Source organism: Cygnus olor, chromosome 2 (assembly GCF_009769625.2).
Source record: "Cygnus olor isolate bCygOlo1 chromosome 2, bCygOlo1.pri.v2, whole genome shotgun sequence".
NCBI lineage: Eukaryota > Metazoa > Chordata > Aves > Anseriformes > Anatidae > Cygnus > Cygnus olor.
This window is the reverse complement of record NC_049170.1, coordinates 109,538,101-109,553,256: the sequence shown is the minus strand read 5'-3', so window position 1 is coordinate 109,553,256 and position 15,156 is coordinate 109,538,101. Positions and strand designations below refer to the sequence as shown.

Here is a 15,156-nt window from a genome sequence, read left to right as displayed (position 1 = left end):
TTTCTTTGAAGGATGAATTCTTGCTGGAGGGATAGAAACATGACATAAGGACAATGAATAAGTTTTGTATAAATTGCATAAGCAAAGGAATATAAACTAACTTGTTTTAACCTTTTAAAAATAAGCAATTTAAAAACTTGAAGAAACAGAAGTACAAGTTACTTTGACAATTTATGAACCTAGGAATCCCTTTGGTGTTGGTCTTCCCAACCAGCCTTTTGGTACCTCAGATATTAAAGGACTCTTCCCTTACATGACCACTCTTTTATGTGTATGGTCTTTTTTTTTAATGTAGTTATTGAAAATTAAAAAATAGATACTGTAGAAGCTTGCTTGAGCTTTGTGTATAGCTTTGCTTTCTTCCCTGAGCTGTGCAATTTTTACACGTTTGTCATTGAGATACATCATTGTCAAGGACAGGGTAGTTGCTTGAAATGCTTCTTGAGTGCATTGTATGTGCCTTATGAGGCTTTTTATTTTTTTATTAATTTTATTTAAGAATAAACTTTGTTTGGCTCGTATGTATGAGACTTCTCAGATCCTTCTTAGGTGCAGCGCTGTGTCCATGCAAATCTCTCTTCCGTCTTCCGAAATGGATAATAGTATATTCTTCTGTGTTGGATCCCTAATAATTGTAATATTCTGTGTACTTCAGTCTTTAATGGGAATTCTCGTCCCAACTCCACTTTGTGCAATAGAATTTAAATGTTAAGTATCTATTTTTTTGTTTCCTATTTCTGATAAGAGCATAAAAGCGGAAAAGGCCAACAGCTGAAAGCATTCCTTTGATAACAAGATAAATTCCCTGCGGAGATGATGTAAAACAAAAAGAAAATTTAGGGTCCATGTCAAGTGACTCTGTGCAGAAGAATAGAGAATTTTGTGGACAACAGTACCAACTACTTATGTTTACTTCAGGTTGTTTCATATGTAAATATTTTGAGCACTACAAAAGACTCAGACTAAACTTCATAGCTTTCTACTCTGCTCTGGGGCACACTCTTTTGTTGTAATACTGGAAACCTCAGTGTCTCATTTTGAGCCACTCATTGCTCATTTGACAATGGTATGGAACAGAGAAACAACCTCTTTTCTCAATACTTACTCTCCAGATTTTTGGCTGTGGAAGAGTGGCTTCAGTATGAAGGCATATACTGTTGAGAGTTTTTTTCATAGAAAGGTCTCCAGCACATACAATTATTACATCTGTATGTATGTTTCACATTTTACATGCTTCTTGAAAGTTTTTCATGCTTTCATTCCTTTTTAAGCAACAGGAGTGCAGAAGACTCATGCAGTCCTCAGCATCCTCACGCCCTACTGATGCTCGAGACAATGTCGTATCTGAGAAGAGTGCACCTACATCTTGTATTATGTTGCATTATCTTGGGGGACTGCTCTGTCAGTTTTCTGAGGAAAACTCAAATAATTTTGCAGGCTTCTTCTGTACAACTTGCTCTGCTAGTTTATGGATTTTTTTTCTGGTAGATGTCAGTCCGCATCAGTACAACAATAGGATCTGGCGGAAGAGTATCATCCCTATGCCCCTTTGCGCTCTCTTTTTCAGCTTTGCAGATTACAAATTTACTGAAGGAATAAAAGGCATTTGTTATCCATCACAGGTCAGGCACTAGCAACAACTACAGTTAGAGAAAATGCACAAGGTTATGGCTTGTTATTCTATGATAATGTCAGGACAATGCAGTTACTGCTGGCATCTGATGTCTGAGAAAACCTGAATAACCTGCTGGTTGGATGTTTTGTTAACATTTCCTATTTACAAGGGCTTCGTACCCTAGCACAAAAGAATGATAAATTCCCGTGTCACCTACATGGAAATCAGCTCCGTGAAATTCTGCTGCAAGGGATTCTTAAATCTGCTTAGGAAAAGAAAGGACTATCTCATCATCGACACTGTTCTTTGACAAATTTATTGGAATTTGTACACTAATCATCATCTCCCACCCTAAACACTATAATTTTGCATAATCTTTGATACTGAGAATCTGTTTCTGTCCAGTATTTTGTGCCAGTTCAAAAACCCATCTTTTGAATACATTGTTTATTGCTTCACTGGGGGATTTGCAGAGGTTGCTTTGTTGCAGATGGAAAAAGTTAATCTTTTATCTTTTTGTGCAATTGTTTCCTTACATTTTTGATGCCTGGAAAAGTTCAGTGCCTTCCAGCAAATGTAACAAGATGATTTAAAAACAGTAGCACCACTTCACCAGAAGCTGGCAGGCTTCAGCCCATCCATGGTAGTGGTCTGGCCTTTGAGTACTGTATAAAACACAGCAGATTCCCAAAGGGCCTGTTGTGCTCTGCTCCCCTCTAGGGACCCAGCCCTTTGGGAATCTCAAGCCCTTTAGCAAGGGCCTACCTGTCCTGGCGTTTCCCTAAAGCAGGAGACAGGACTGTGTGTCTGCCTGCAGGATGCTTGATCGTGTTTGTCCCTCCACTCTACAAGTTCTTAGCAACATCTTTGTGATAACTGGAGCCTGTGATGTGGTCTCTTTGCTGCTTTTCTTACCAACACGTGCATGAAGTCACAGCTTTAATTGGTGTTGTCTATCTGATCAGCATTTTATTCTTGAGAACTCTTTGCAGAGGGCTAAGGTTTTAAAAGGCACACAAAATTATCTATTACCCAGTTTTTGCCTCCACTGAAATAGTCCCCAGTACAGCAAGACTCCAAAGCAGAAGAGAGATGTATGAATATTTTGAAATAACCAAGATGATGTCCTGACTTTTGTTTCACTTTTCATACCAGGATTCACAGTAGCAAATGCCTTTGCATCAGGAGGATTTGCACAGCCCTTCTGAGAATGCTGGACACCAGCAGAGCCACACACAACGGCGGGTGCACCCAGCTGAAAGGAAAGTCTCTCACTTGTGTCTATGCTGCCTAGAAAACAGCATCCAGAGTTACCAGTTCTAATTATCCGTCAGGTCTTAACTAGTGAATGCATCTGAAACACAGAGGGGACACCAAGATAAAGTGCTCTGCTTGACTAATAGTGTATAGCAACTCACTGTCCTCTCCCACTTCTAAGGTTTTGGCCATCAGTTGCAAGAAAAGCATAAAGAAAGCTGCAGAGTAAAGCCATACAAGATAAGAAAGAGAAAACTACACGCAGAGGTTGTACTGTTTCAGACAAGTGTAGGTTTTTAGGAGGAAAAGCACCAACTCAGAAGATAGAAAACGGAAGAGGAATAAACAAGGAGTCAGAGAATGGTAGTTCAGCAACACTGAGGATCCATTCCAGCAAACAGCAGAGATCAACCTTTAGCGCCTGACTAACTACTCAGAAGACTCCTTTGGTGTTTTATGGTGGGTGCTGAACATCATAGAATGGCTTGGGTTGGAAGTGTCCTTAAAGGTCATCTGTTCTTTGGGGAACATGCAAGTGCTCTGCCTAGAAGCTCTTTAAATGCTGGGTATCTTCTGTGTGGGCTACAGCAAAAACTCTGTCATAGAATGGCTTGGGTTGAAAGGGACCTTGAAGATAACCTTGTTCCAGCCCCCCTGCCATGGGCAGGGACACCTCCCACCAGCCCAGGCTGCCCAAAGCCCCATCCAGCCTGGCCTTGAACACCTCCAGGGATGGGGCATCCACAGCTTCTCTGGGCAACCTGTGCCAGTGCCTCAACACCCTCTGAGTAAATAATTTCTTCCTTATATCTAATCTAAGTCTACCCTCCTTTAGTTTAAAACCATTCCTCCTTGTCCTATCATTATCTGCTCAAGTAAGATGTTGTTCTCCATCTTTTTTACAAGCCCCCTTAAGTACTGAAAGACGGTAACGTCGTCTCCCCAGAGCTTTCTCTTCTGCATGCTGAACACCCCCAGCCTTTCTTCATAGGAGAGGTGCTCCAGCCCTCTGATCATCCTTGGGGCCCTCCTCTGGACTCACTCTAACAGCCCCACATCCTTCTTGTGCTGGGGGCCCCAGACCTGGATGCAGCACTCCAGGTGGGGCCTCACAAGGGCAGAGCAGAGGGGGACAATCACCTCCCTCCACCTGCTGGCCACTCCTCTGGTGATGCAGCCCAGACGGCCAACTGCATCCTGAGCTGCAAGCATGCACTGCTGGCTCATATCGAGCTTTTTGTCCACCAGAACCCCCAAGTCCTTCTCTGCAAGGCTGCTCTCAGCGAGTTCTCCCAGTCTGTGCTCATGTCCAGGATTGTCCTGACCCAGGTACAGCACCTTGTACGTGGACTTGTTGAACCTCCTGAGGTTCACGTGGGCCCACTTCTCAGCTTGTCCATGTCATACATGCTTCCAGGATCTCTGCACAGTGAAAGATGCCCAAAGTAACAAAGGAGGGGCAATGGTTCCTGTGTCACCACCCAAAAACCCAGAGCATCAGGAAAGGCAATGCACTGGCATTTAATTGAGTAGATAGTCAACCAGTCTAGCCTTGCTAGTCAACTGGGACCAACCTGTAGAGCTGGCTTGGGCTCCATGCTGCCACTGATCCTGGAGCTGGTGAGGAAGGCACTCTTTGACAGGTTCAGGAGAAAGCAGCACTTAGTTCAGGATAAAAGGGAAGCATGAGAAAACAGTGCCAAACGCCAAGGTTATAGGAAGAATAAAAGTGGAAAGCAGTCATCCAGAATAGAAGCTAATAGTAATGATCTTCAGCTACAAAAAAAAAGCTGAAAGCTACTGAAATAGGACCACGTAGCAGCAGTACCAACTTGAAATGAAAAGCACGATGTCCCATACCTGTATTAGAACCTTCTCTGTGACAATTTATGAAGTTTTCCTATTTTGTTACATATCTTGTCAGTATGATCTTGTGAGTATGATGGATTTGATCGCAGTCTTTATGACCTATAAGAGTGTGGCTTCAAGGACTTCTTCAGACATGGTCTTTTCAGGATCTTTGCTAACTCAACTGCAACAGTGTTCTTTAGAAACCTTTAAAATATTAATGGTCAAAGACATTCATCTTATATTCCAACACTCTTTCCACAAATTAAACTGTTTTCTCCCAGTGAATACGTCAGACACTTTTTCATTTACCTGTTCAAGAATCATTTGTGTTTATTTGCCTTACAGAGTAAGCAAGTTTTTAAGGTTTGGTCCATGCAATCATTTCCCGCATGAGAGGTGACTTTGGTACTCACAAAATGGAATGAATTGCCATCAAACCTACTTCGTGACCACTCCATTTTTGACTGTAGTCATCTGTCTCTGGTGGGTGAATGGCAAGAGCTTACTGCAGTTCACTTTACACAGAGGTTCCCTGGTATCGCCATGTCTTCCCGCCAAGAGTTCCACAAGTGTCTCAGCATCCAAGCCTTCAAGTAATCATCTAGTTTGGTGTCCTTCAAATTTTGGCTTCAGGAAAAGGTGAAAAACCCTACAATGTTCAGATATGGGATGACTGTCTTCCAAATTAAACTACCATTCAGGAATATTTGGGTATTCTATCCTAAGACCAAAGCATATGATTTGTATGTCTCCCAATAATCAGTTCACTATTTATTTTCTTCTGGCTCTTGATCTCCTTTAGAATGCATATTTGTCCTGGTTTCAGTTAGGACAGAGTTAATTTTCCTCCTAGTAGCTGGCAGGGTGCTATGTTTTGGATTAGAATGAGAAGAGCGCTGATAACATGCTGATGTTTTAATTGTTGTAGAGCAGTGCTTACACCAAGCCAAGGACTTTTCAGCCTCTCTCTGTCCTGCTAGCGAGCAGGCTAGGGATGCAGCAGGAGCTGGGAGGGGACAGACCCAGGACAGCTGACCCAAACTGGCCAAAGGGGTATTCCATACCATCTGACGTCATGCTGAACAATATATAGGGGTGGCTAGCCGGGGTGGGGGTGGGGGCCGGCTGCTCGGGGATAGGCTGGGCATCGGTCAACGGGTGGTGAGCAATTGCATTGTGCATCACTTATTTCATACACATTATTACTATTAATACTATTATTATTATTATTATTGTTATTACTTTTCCTGTCTTAATAAACTGTCTTTATCTCAACTCACAGGCTTCACTTTCCCGTTTCTCTCCCCCATCCTGGAGAGGGAGGGGGGAGGGTGAGCGAACGGCTGTGTGGTGTTTGACTGCCAGCCGGGCTAAACCACAACAGCCCATTTTGGCGCCCAACGTGGGGCACGAAGGGTTGAGATATCGACAGATTTGACCAGAGTGTGTTAAACTAAAATTGGTATAAGTATTCGACCTGCTTAATAGTTGCTAGTCACAATGTTGATTGCCTTAATCTCAAGTCTGCTGTGTCTGTTTCCCAAATTGAGTTTTATAGCAAGTTACTTTCTGTATGTGCTCCCTGTCATGCTGTTTATCCTTTCCGGGCCCTGGTTTAAGATTGTTATGGTACTGTGTGGTGTAACGATGGCTTATGAAATGATGAGATTTCTGGTCATGACTCTAACCTGGTATTTGTACTCAGCACTGTCGTCGACTCTATACTTCGGAAACCATATCTCAGAAACTATTAGCAATTACACCTATTGCCTTTTTTCATCAGGGAGTCAATCTGTGGAGGGGATAGGGGAAGATATTTTTTCCTACCTGTTCACTCTCCCTTCCTCCTTCACCACCCTCTTATTCCCCGAGCTAGTTACGGTAGCTCTCCAAGATGTTGAATATCCTTGGGATACTCAGACCAGCATGTTCTTGTTATGTCTCCTGAATGCGCTTCAGGTTTTGTTTAAGGTTAAAAAACTACTTAGGAATCTCATCCGGAGATCTGTCTTGAGGCGGGATAGTTGCAAGTGGCAGGGAGTGTGGGAGGATATGGGCAGGTTTCTAGAGCAGTGGGCACCTCCAGTGTTTTGGACATTCACCCCTGTACAACTGCAAAATCCTAAAAAACTGGTAGAATGCTTGAAAAAAAGGTGTCGTGACTCTGGCAGTTCCAAAGTGACACAAGTCACTGTGGCGTGCTGGGGTCTGGCTTGTGCCTATCGAGCTGCAATTGATGCTACTATCAACCTAGTGACAGACCCTGCAGCCGTTCCAGCTCCAGCTCCCGCAGCCGTTCCAGCTCCAGCTCCCGCAGCCATTCCAGTTCCAGCTCCTGCAGCCGTTCCAGCCCCTGCAGCTGCTCCAGCTCCTGCAGCCGCTCCCACTCCTGTGGCTGGATCAGAGAAACGAACTGTAGCAGTGCAAGTTGTCCCTGCAGAGGGTATTCCAACCCCTGTGACAGACCCTGTGGCTGGGTCGGAGAGGCGAGCTGTAGCAGTGAAAGTTGTCCCTGTAGAATAGGTGAAAAAATGGTATAGAAACTCAGGTCGTTTAGAACGCAGACAGTCTTCTGCTAAGTCTGGGTATGGAGAAGACGGGGCTGGGCCATCAAATGTGCAGGAGGATGAAGATGAGGATGAGGATGTCGAAAAAACAACAGTAACTACCCGAACCCTATACCAGCGTGAGCTACGAGATGTGCGAAAAGATTTTGGTCGCTGTATAGGTGAACAGCTTGTCACCTGGCTGCTCCGGTGCTGGGACACTGGAGCCAATGGTGTGGAATTAGAGGGCAGGGAAGCCAAGCGGTTGGGATCCCTTGCTAGAGATGCAAGCATTGACAAAGCAATTGGAGATGGAGCACGATCTCACAGCCTCTGGAGGCGTCTCCTGTTAGCTGTGAAGGGAAGGTATCCCTACAAGGAAGAACTTGTATGTCTACCAGTCAAGTGGACCACCATGGAGAAGGGAATTCAGTACCTGAGGGAATTAGCCGTACGGGAAGTAATTTATAAGGACCTAGACGACACACAAATATCCCCAGATCCAGATGAAGTCCAGTGTACTCGACCCATGTGGCGGAAGTTTGTACGGAATGCACCATCATCATGGGCCAGCTCATTGACGATAATAACCTGGAAAGACGGTGAAGACCCCACAGTGGGTGAAACGGCTAAACAACTCTGGGAGTACGAAGGAAATCTCTCCTCTTCCCTACAGGCCTGCGTCTCAGCTGTGGAGAAACTCTCTGAAGAGGTCCACCAACTTAAAGAGAATTTATCTTCCCCCCCACCTGAACGAACCAGTGGCCACCAACTAAAAGTGAATACTTTGGAGAAACTTTTTGAAGAGGTCCACCAACTTAAAGAGAGTGTATTTTCTTCCCCACCTGTACAAACCAGTGTCTCGGCTATTAGGGGTAAACGTTCATCCGTGCAAAGAAGACAATATGGTGGGTACACCCCCCGCGCCACCCTGTGGTTTTACCTACGTGACCATGGAGAGGACATGAGAAAATGGGATGGAAAATCTACTGAGACCCTAGAGGCACGGGTACGTGAGTTGCAAAAGAAAACAATCGGGAGAAAGGGGTTCTCTGAAAAGTTTGCTGCTCCAACTTCCAGCAGGCAGTCCTTTAAACACAGAAACGAAGATTCTGACCAGGACTAGAGGGGCCCTGCCTCCAGCCAGGGAGAGGAAAGGGACAATCGAGTTTATTGGACTGTGTGGATTCGATGGCCTGGCACATCTGACACACAGAAGTATAAGGCTTTAGTAGACACCGGTGCACAATGTACTCTAATGCCATCAAGCCGTAAAGGGCCGGAGCCCATCTGTATTTATGGCGTGACAGGGGGATCCCAGCAGTTAACTGTATTGGAGGCTGAAGTGAGTCTAACCGAAAATGAGTGGCAAAAGCACCGTATTGTGACTGGCCCGGATGCTCTGTGCATCCTTGGCATAGACTATCTTAGAAGAGGATATTTCAAGGACCCAAAAGGGTTTCGCTGGGCTTTTGGCATAGCTGCCTTAGAGACAGAGGACATTAAACAGTTGTCTACCTTGTCCGGTCTCTCAGAGGACCCTTCTGTTGTGGCGTTGCTGAGGGTTGAAGAACAGCAAGTGCCAATCGCTACCACAACTGTGCACCGGCGGCAATATCGCACCAACCGAGACTCCCTGATTCCCATCCATGAGCTAATTCGTCAACTGGAGAGCCAAGGAGTGGTCAGCAAGACCCATTCACCTTAAACCTGTGCGGGGAAACCCCATTGGATTTCGAATCACCACACAGCCAAACACCACACAGCCGTTCACTCACCCTCACCCCTCCCTCTCCGGGATGGGGGAGACAAACGGGAAAGTGAAGCCTGTGAGTTGAGATAAAGACAGTTTATTAAGACAGGAAAAATAATAACAATAATAATAATAATAATAATAATAGTATTAATAGTAATAATGTGTACGAAATAAGTGATGCACAATGCAATTGCTCACCACCCGTTGACCGATGCCCAGCCTATCCCCGAGCAGCCGGCCCCCCCACCCCGGCTAGCCACCCCTATATATTGTTCAGCATGACGTCAGATGGTATGGAATACCCCTTTGGCCAGTTTGGGTCAGCTGTCCTGGGTCTGTCCCCTCCCAGCTCCTGCTGCATCCTTAGCCTGCTCGCTAGCAGGACAGAGCGAGAAGCTGAAAAGTCCTTGGCTTGGTGTAAGCACTGCTCTACAACAATTAAAACATCAGCATGTTATCAGCGCTCTTCTCATTCTAATCCAAAACATAGCACCCTACCAGCTACTAGGAGGAAAATTAACTCTGTCCTAACTGAAACCAGGACAATATTAAAAAAAAAAAAATCTCACTAAGTTATTGATTCTAATTATGTGACGACATATTCCACAGTTAATTAAATGTTTTGTGAAAAGTATATCTTTGTATCAGTTCCACATGTTTTTCCATGCAACGCTACGTCCCTTTTTATTGCTTTATACGAGTGACTGGAAGTTCTTGATTATCTTTTCTATTTTTATACTTCTAATTATTTCTTAGTTCTGAAATGAACAATCCCAGTCTTAGCAGACACAATTTCCACAACTAATTATACCCTATCTGTAGTCATCAAAGACAGTCCATTGGATTTTTAAATGAGCGTGTTGCATAAAGACCAGATGGTAGAGTTATTTTGGATCACAAAAGGGTGAACAAACGGTTCACTGTCCCTCCCCATTCTCCACCATCTCCCCTTGTGTTGTATCCAATTTTTTAACATATAATTTCATCTGTAACCACATTGGTCAGATCTGTCAAGAGGCATGGACTGTCTTTACAGTCATCTTGACCAAACAAATTGTGTTTCACAAATTTTGACACTTCAGTTGCTCACCTCTTTTTCAAGTTACTCAGAAGAAAACAAAAAATACTAGCTAGCACTTCATAATCCACTTCTCCACATTCACCTTCACTCACATGCTATGATGACAACTCACTGTTTATTTCTATTCTTTGGTTTCTGTCTCTCAGACTGTTTTCTCTGACGATGTTGTTTTTTCCACACCTCGGGGATTCTCCCTAAGGTACTTCTTGTAGTGGACCTTGTAAAAAGGTCAATGGAGATACCAGGTTCCTCCTGTTAGATATAAAATCTTGTTACCTTAAAAAAACCTATGTTTTATTAGATAATTCAGAATTTTTAGTTTTGTGCTCATAAAGCATACATAGGCATTAACATCCAATATCACTCAATAGACAGTGCACAGCAATAGACTGCTGGAGGGACCATGCACTTTATTCTAGCTAAGACAAAGCAATTTTCATTATATTTACAAAATACGTTATCTAACCATATCCAGTGCTAGAACTTAGTTCATGTTCTCCCTCAATACAAAGAAATCAACTACTTAATTTATTCCTTGAATGAAAAATGTAGGCTCTGGGTACAGGCAAGACATAATGATAAACAAATTCTCACACATTAAAAAAAAAAAAAAAACACACACAAAAACCCACAAAAAACAGCATTCTTGGGCATCACATGAAATATCAAACCACAACATGAACAAATAATTGGTTCCTCCAGTGACACTATCAATTTTGAAAATTAACATCTGACTTTAAAATCCAGCAGATCAGTCACTGTAAGCAATAACCCTTTTTCCAGCAGAGAAAGTTCTTTTTCGTGAGAATTGAACATGATTACTTAATAGTTAAAACAAAACAAAACAAAACAAAAAAACTTCGCATTGCAGAATTAAAAGACTTGTAACTGTCGGTACTTCTTAATCCAGCTTGCAAATAGGCTAAATAACAAGGACCTTGTTTTCATGCAAGTGAAATGCGTGCACTCCAGGTAGAACCATTCTTCCCCTTTGGCATACTTATTTTGAAGCTAGATGAAAGAATTCACCAGTTTGATTGCTGTTTTTTTCCTCTCTGCCCAAAGTAATTAACATTCTGAAATGGAAGCGCTGTCTTAGGTCTAGAAATACTCTACAAATATTTTGAAAAACAAAATTTTGTTTGAGGAACTTGAAAAGTAATAAGGTTTAATATACTCTTCCAAACTTCATGAAGACATGATTTAGATGGGCTCTGCGTCACAGGTTATGCACCTACTTTCAAACAAACAAACAAACAAACAACAAAAACACAAAACAAAACAAACAAAAAAGCACCTGTAGAGACCCTTCCCCCCTTAACTGGGTAGTAAACGTTCTTTTTTTTCTCATAAACCTCTGCAGTGCTGAGTTCTGCTATGCAATCATGCATGGAAAAAAAAGTATTTTAAATCTTCTTCCTCATGTTGTAACTGCATGAACCTCAGTCCTTGCATGACATGTTCTCTCTTATTCTCTTATTAAATTTCACAGCTTTATAGGTCTTCTCCTTATGCCTTCACAAACATTTCCTTTACAAGCTGAGCACCCTAATTTACTTAGCAGTTGCACTCTGCTGAGCATTGCTCTTTGTACCTTCTCTAGACAAGCAGAGGCAAAGCCCGTAGAAGGTCTGCGTTCCTTTAGACTGTTTTCTCTTTCATTTCTTATTCCAACCCCAAGAACCCTACACGCCCTACGTACTCCCTTCACTACTAGTGAACATACACTTTTGTACCAAGAAAGTCTGAAAGTAATTTATTTATAATTAGGGAAAGGGAGAAATAAACACTTTTTAGAGGACCTGAAGAAGCTATGCCAATACTCCATGTATACCTATTGTACGTTTAAAAAAAAAAATGGTCACAATACCTGTGACCTTAGGTCATAAATCAAAGTGTCCAGCCACATATATCTTCCAGTTTCTGAATCAGTACAGGCAGTTGACCCAAACAATGAAAATGTCACCCTCAAATTAAAGAGCAACTACACTTAAATATGTTTTTTTTATATATATTCCTTGACCAGATTTCTCTCAGAAATGACAGCAAATGAGGAAACTCTTAAAATGTTACATTCGACTGACAGTACTAAAAGGCTACGCATAAAGCCAAAATATATGAACAACATCCAGCATGAAAGAATGAACTGTACGTACGGCGAGAACACACAAAGCTCAGAACACATTCAGTTTCTCTGGGTTAACCACATCAGAAGCAGAAGCTGCACCTTCTGGAAATTTGGATGCAAACACTGTGATTACTGAATTTCTTTCTCTGAGCCAGGTTATCAAGTGTGTCCCAACAATGTCCCTATTGTTGCTGATGGGAGGAAAAGCTATTAGCCTGAGAATGAATCACAAATCAAAACATCGTGATTTTCCTCACAAGTATGTTTCTCTGGTTCCTTAAAGACCACGAGGAATTTATTTATTTCCTTAACTGTTGCACTTCAACTGCTGTTTTGCACCTACTACAGTCCTACCACTCTTCAAAAATGGCACAAATGCAAAAGTCATTAGTTTTGCATATACAAGAACTTTATTAACTTTTAATTTCACCTAAACTAAATTTTACTTGAAATTTGATTCTGTGACTGAAGAGAATACACCAACACTTTCCTTCAGAAAATGGAGGTGTTACAAGCCCATAGCATTAACCATTAAAAAGACTAATAACCAATTTATGGATCTTAATTAAGGATTCCACCACTTCTCTTTTATTTATATTACTCCTTCTGTGTAAGCTATTCAGTAGGAACTTATGACCAAAAAAATATATACATATATATAATTACTCTTCTCCCTTAGAATTCTGTGTAAGCTATTCAGTAGGAACTTATGACCAAAAAATATATATACATACATAAAATTACTCTTCTTGCTTAGAAAAATATTATTTTCTTAATTTTCTTATTTAAAGCAAGTCTGAAGAGTTGCTTGCCAAGAGGAAATCATCATCAGAAAGACTGTTTATAAATGGGATTCTCTGGGTGTTACATGTAGACCTGACACCTACTATCACTGCTAATGAAGCACAGGGAACCGAGAGGGGCCGTTGGTTGGGATTGCAGTTGGCAGCTGGTTGCCAGTTGGCAGCTGGCAACCAGTCACCAGTGGTGTTCCCCAGGGGTCAGTGCTGGGGCGCATCCTCTTTAATATCTTTATTGATGATTTGGATGAGGGAATTGAGTGCACCCTCAGTGAGTTTGCAGATGACACCAAGCTGGGGGGAAGTATCGATCTGCCGGAGGGTAGGAAGGCCCTGCAGAGGGACCTGGACAGGATGGGTCGATGGGCAGAGGCCAGTGGGATGAGTTTCAACATGGCTCAGTGCCGGGTTCTGCACTTTGGCCACAACAACCCCATGCAGCACTACAAGCTTGGGGCAGAGTGCCTCAAAGCTGCGCAGAGGAAAGGGATCTGGGGGTGCTGATTGATGCTCGCCTGAATATGAGCCAGCAGTGTGCCCAGGTGGCCAAGAAGGCCAACGGCATCCTGGCTTGTGTCAGGAGTAGTGCAGCCAACAGGAGCAGGGAGGTGATCGTCCCCCTGTACTCAGTTCTGGTGAGGCCGCACCTCAAGTACTGTGTTCAACTTTGGGCCCCTCACTACAAGAAGGACATCGAGACCCTGGAGCGTGTCCAGAGAAGGGCTACGAAGCTGGTGAAGGGCCTGGAACACAAGTCCTGTGAGGAGCGGCTGAGGGAACTGGGGGTGTTTAGTCTGGAGAAGAAGAGACTCAGGGTAGACCTTATTGCTCACTGCAACTACCTGAAAGGAAGGTGTGGGGAGCTGGGGGTCTGCCTCCTCACACAGATAACCAGTGATAGGACCACAAGGAATGGCCTCAAGTTGTGCCAGGGGAGGTTCAGGTTGGAAATGAGGAGACATTTCTTCTCAGAAAGAGCAGTCAGGCATTGGGACGGGTTGCCCAGGGAGGTGGTGGCGTCACCGTCCCTGGGGGCGTTCAAGGCAAGGTTGGACGTGGTGCTTGGGGACATGGTCTAGTGGGTGACATTGGTGGTTGGGAGATGGTTGGACCAGATGATCTTGGAGGTCTTTTCCGACCTTAACGATTCTGTGAAACAATGAAAGAAATAATTAAAAATATGGATACTCTAGAACTAACATCCTAGGTGCTGCGATATGATGTTTCACTCAGGAAACATGCTCTGTTACCCCAGTAGATGTGTACAAACGCTCCCACACCCACTCCCCTCGTGAGAGTGCTGCGCCACGGCTGCCGCCGCCCCGCACCACCTCAGCCGGCGACGGCGCCTCAACGCCCGCCGCGCGCGCGGCCGGCACGCGGTGGCGGCGCCCACCCCGCCTGCGCGCCGCGGCGGGCGGGCGGGCGGGGAGCGGAAACCGCGGCGCTGCCACCGCCCCCACCGTTCCCGGTCCCGGAAGCGCGGCGGCGCCGAGGCGCAGCGGGCGCGGACTCGTTCCGAGGTCGCGGCGCGGTTTCGTTTCACGGCCGCCCGCCCGGCCCCGGTCCTTCCGGGCCGCGGCGGGGCTTTCCGCCCGGCAGCAGCGCGGCGCCAGGCGGGGGAGCTCGCGGGCCAGGCCCCAGGCGGCGCCGCCGCCGCCGCCATCGTCGCGGGCCGGTTTCCGTCTCTTGGCCTTCCCAACATGGCAGCGGCGGCGGGGGACGGCCGCGGCTCCCGCAAGCCGGCTCCGGCGGCGTCCCGCAGCGGCGGCGGCGGGGACCGCACCGTCTTCCTCTTCGACCGGCGGCGGGAGCAGGCGGACCCGGACGAGAAGGTGCTGAGCTGCGGCACGGACAGCTACCGCGCCTTCTGCGGCGCCGTCTGCCAGGTGCGGGGCCGGGCGGGGAGCGGGCGGTGAGGCGGAGCGCAGCGCGGACAGGTGCCGGGGGGGGGGGGGGGGGAAGGGGGAATGGGGGGGGGGAGCGCCCCAACGGCCGCCAACGGTCGTGCCTCGCGGGCTGTGGGGGCCTGAGGGGAGCTGAGGGGAGATGGGGGCGTCGGGTCCCGCTCCCCCTCGTGGGCCCCCTGGCGGGGCTGTGAGGGAGGGCGGCGGCGGCCCGG

General features: G+C 45.3%; 1 protein-coding gene across 1 annotated transcript in view; it reads left to right on the top strand.

Moving 5' to 3' along the window:
- Nucleotides 1-14,511: 14,511 nt before the first annotated feature.
- Nucleotides 14,512-15,156, top strand: part of SMCHD1 (structural maintenance of chromosomes flexible hinge domain containing 1) — an 83,090-nt gene continuing 82,445 nt past the window's right edge. The window contains exon 1 of the mRNA XM_040550136.1: nucleotides 14,512-14,923. Within this exon, the coding sequence (XP_040406070.1) occupies nucleotides 14,738-14,923 (186 nt within the window). The 5' untranslated portion in view covers nucleotides 14,512-14,737. The remainder of the gene's footprint in view (nucleotides 14,924-15,156) is intronic.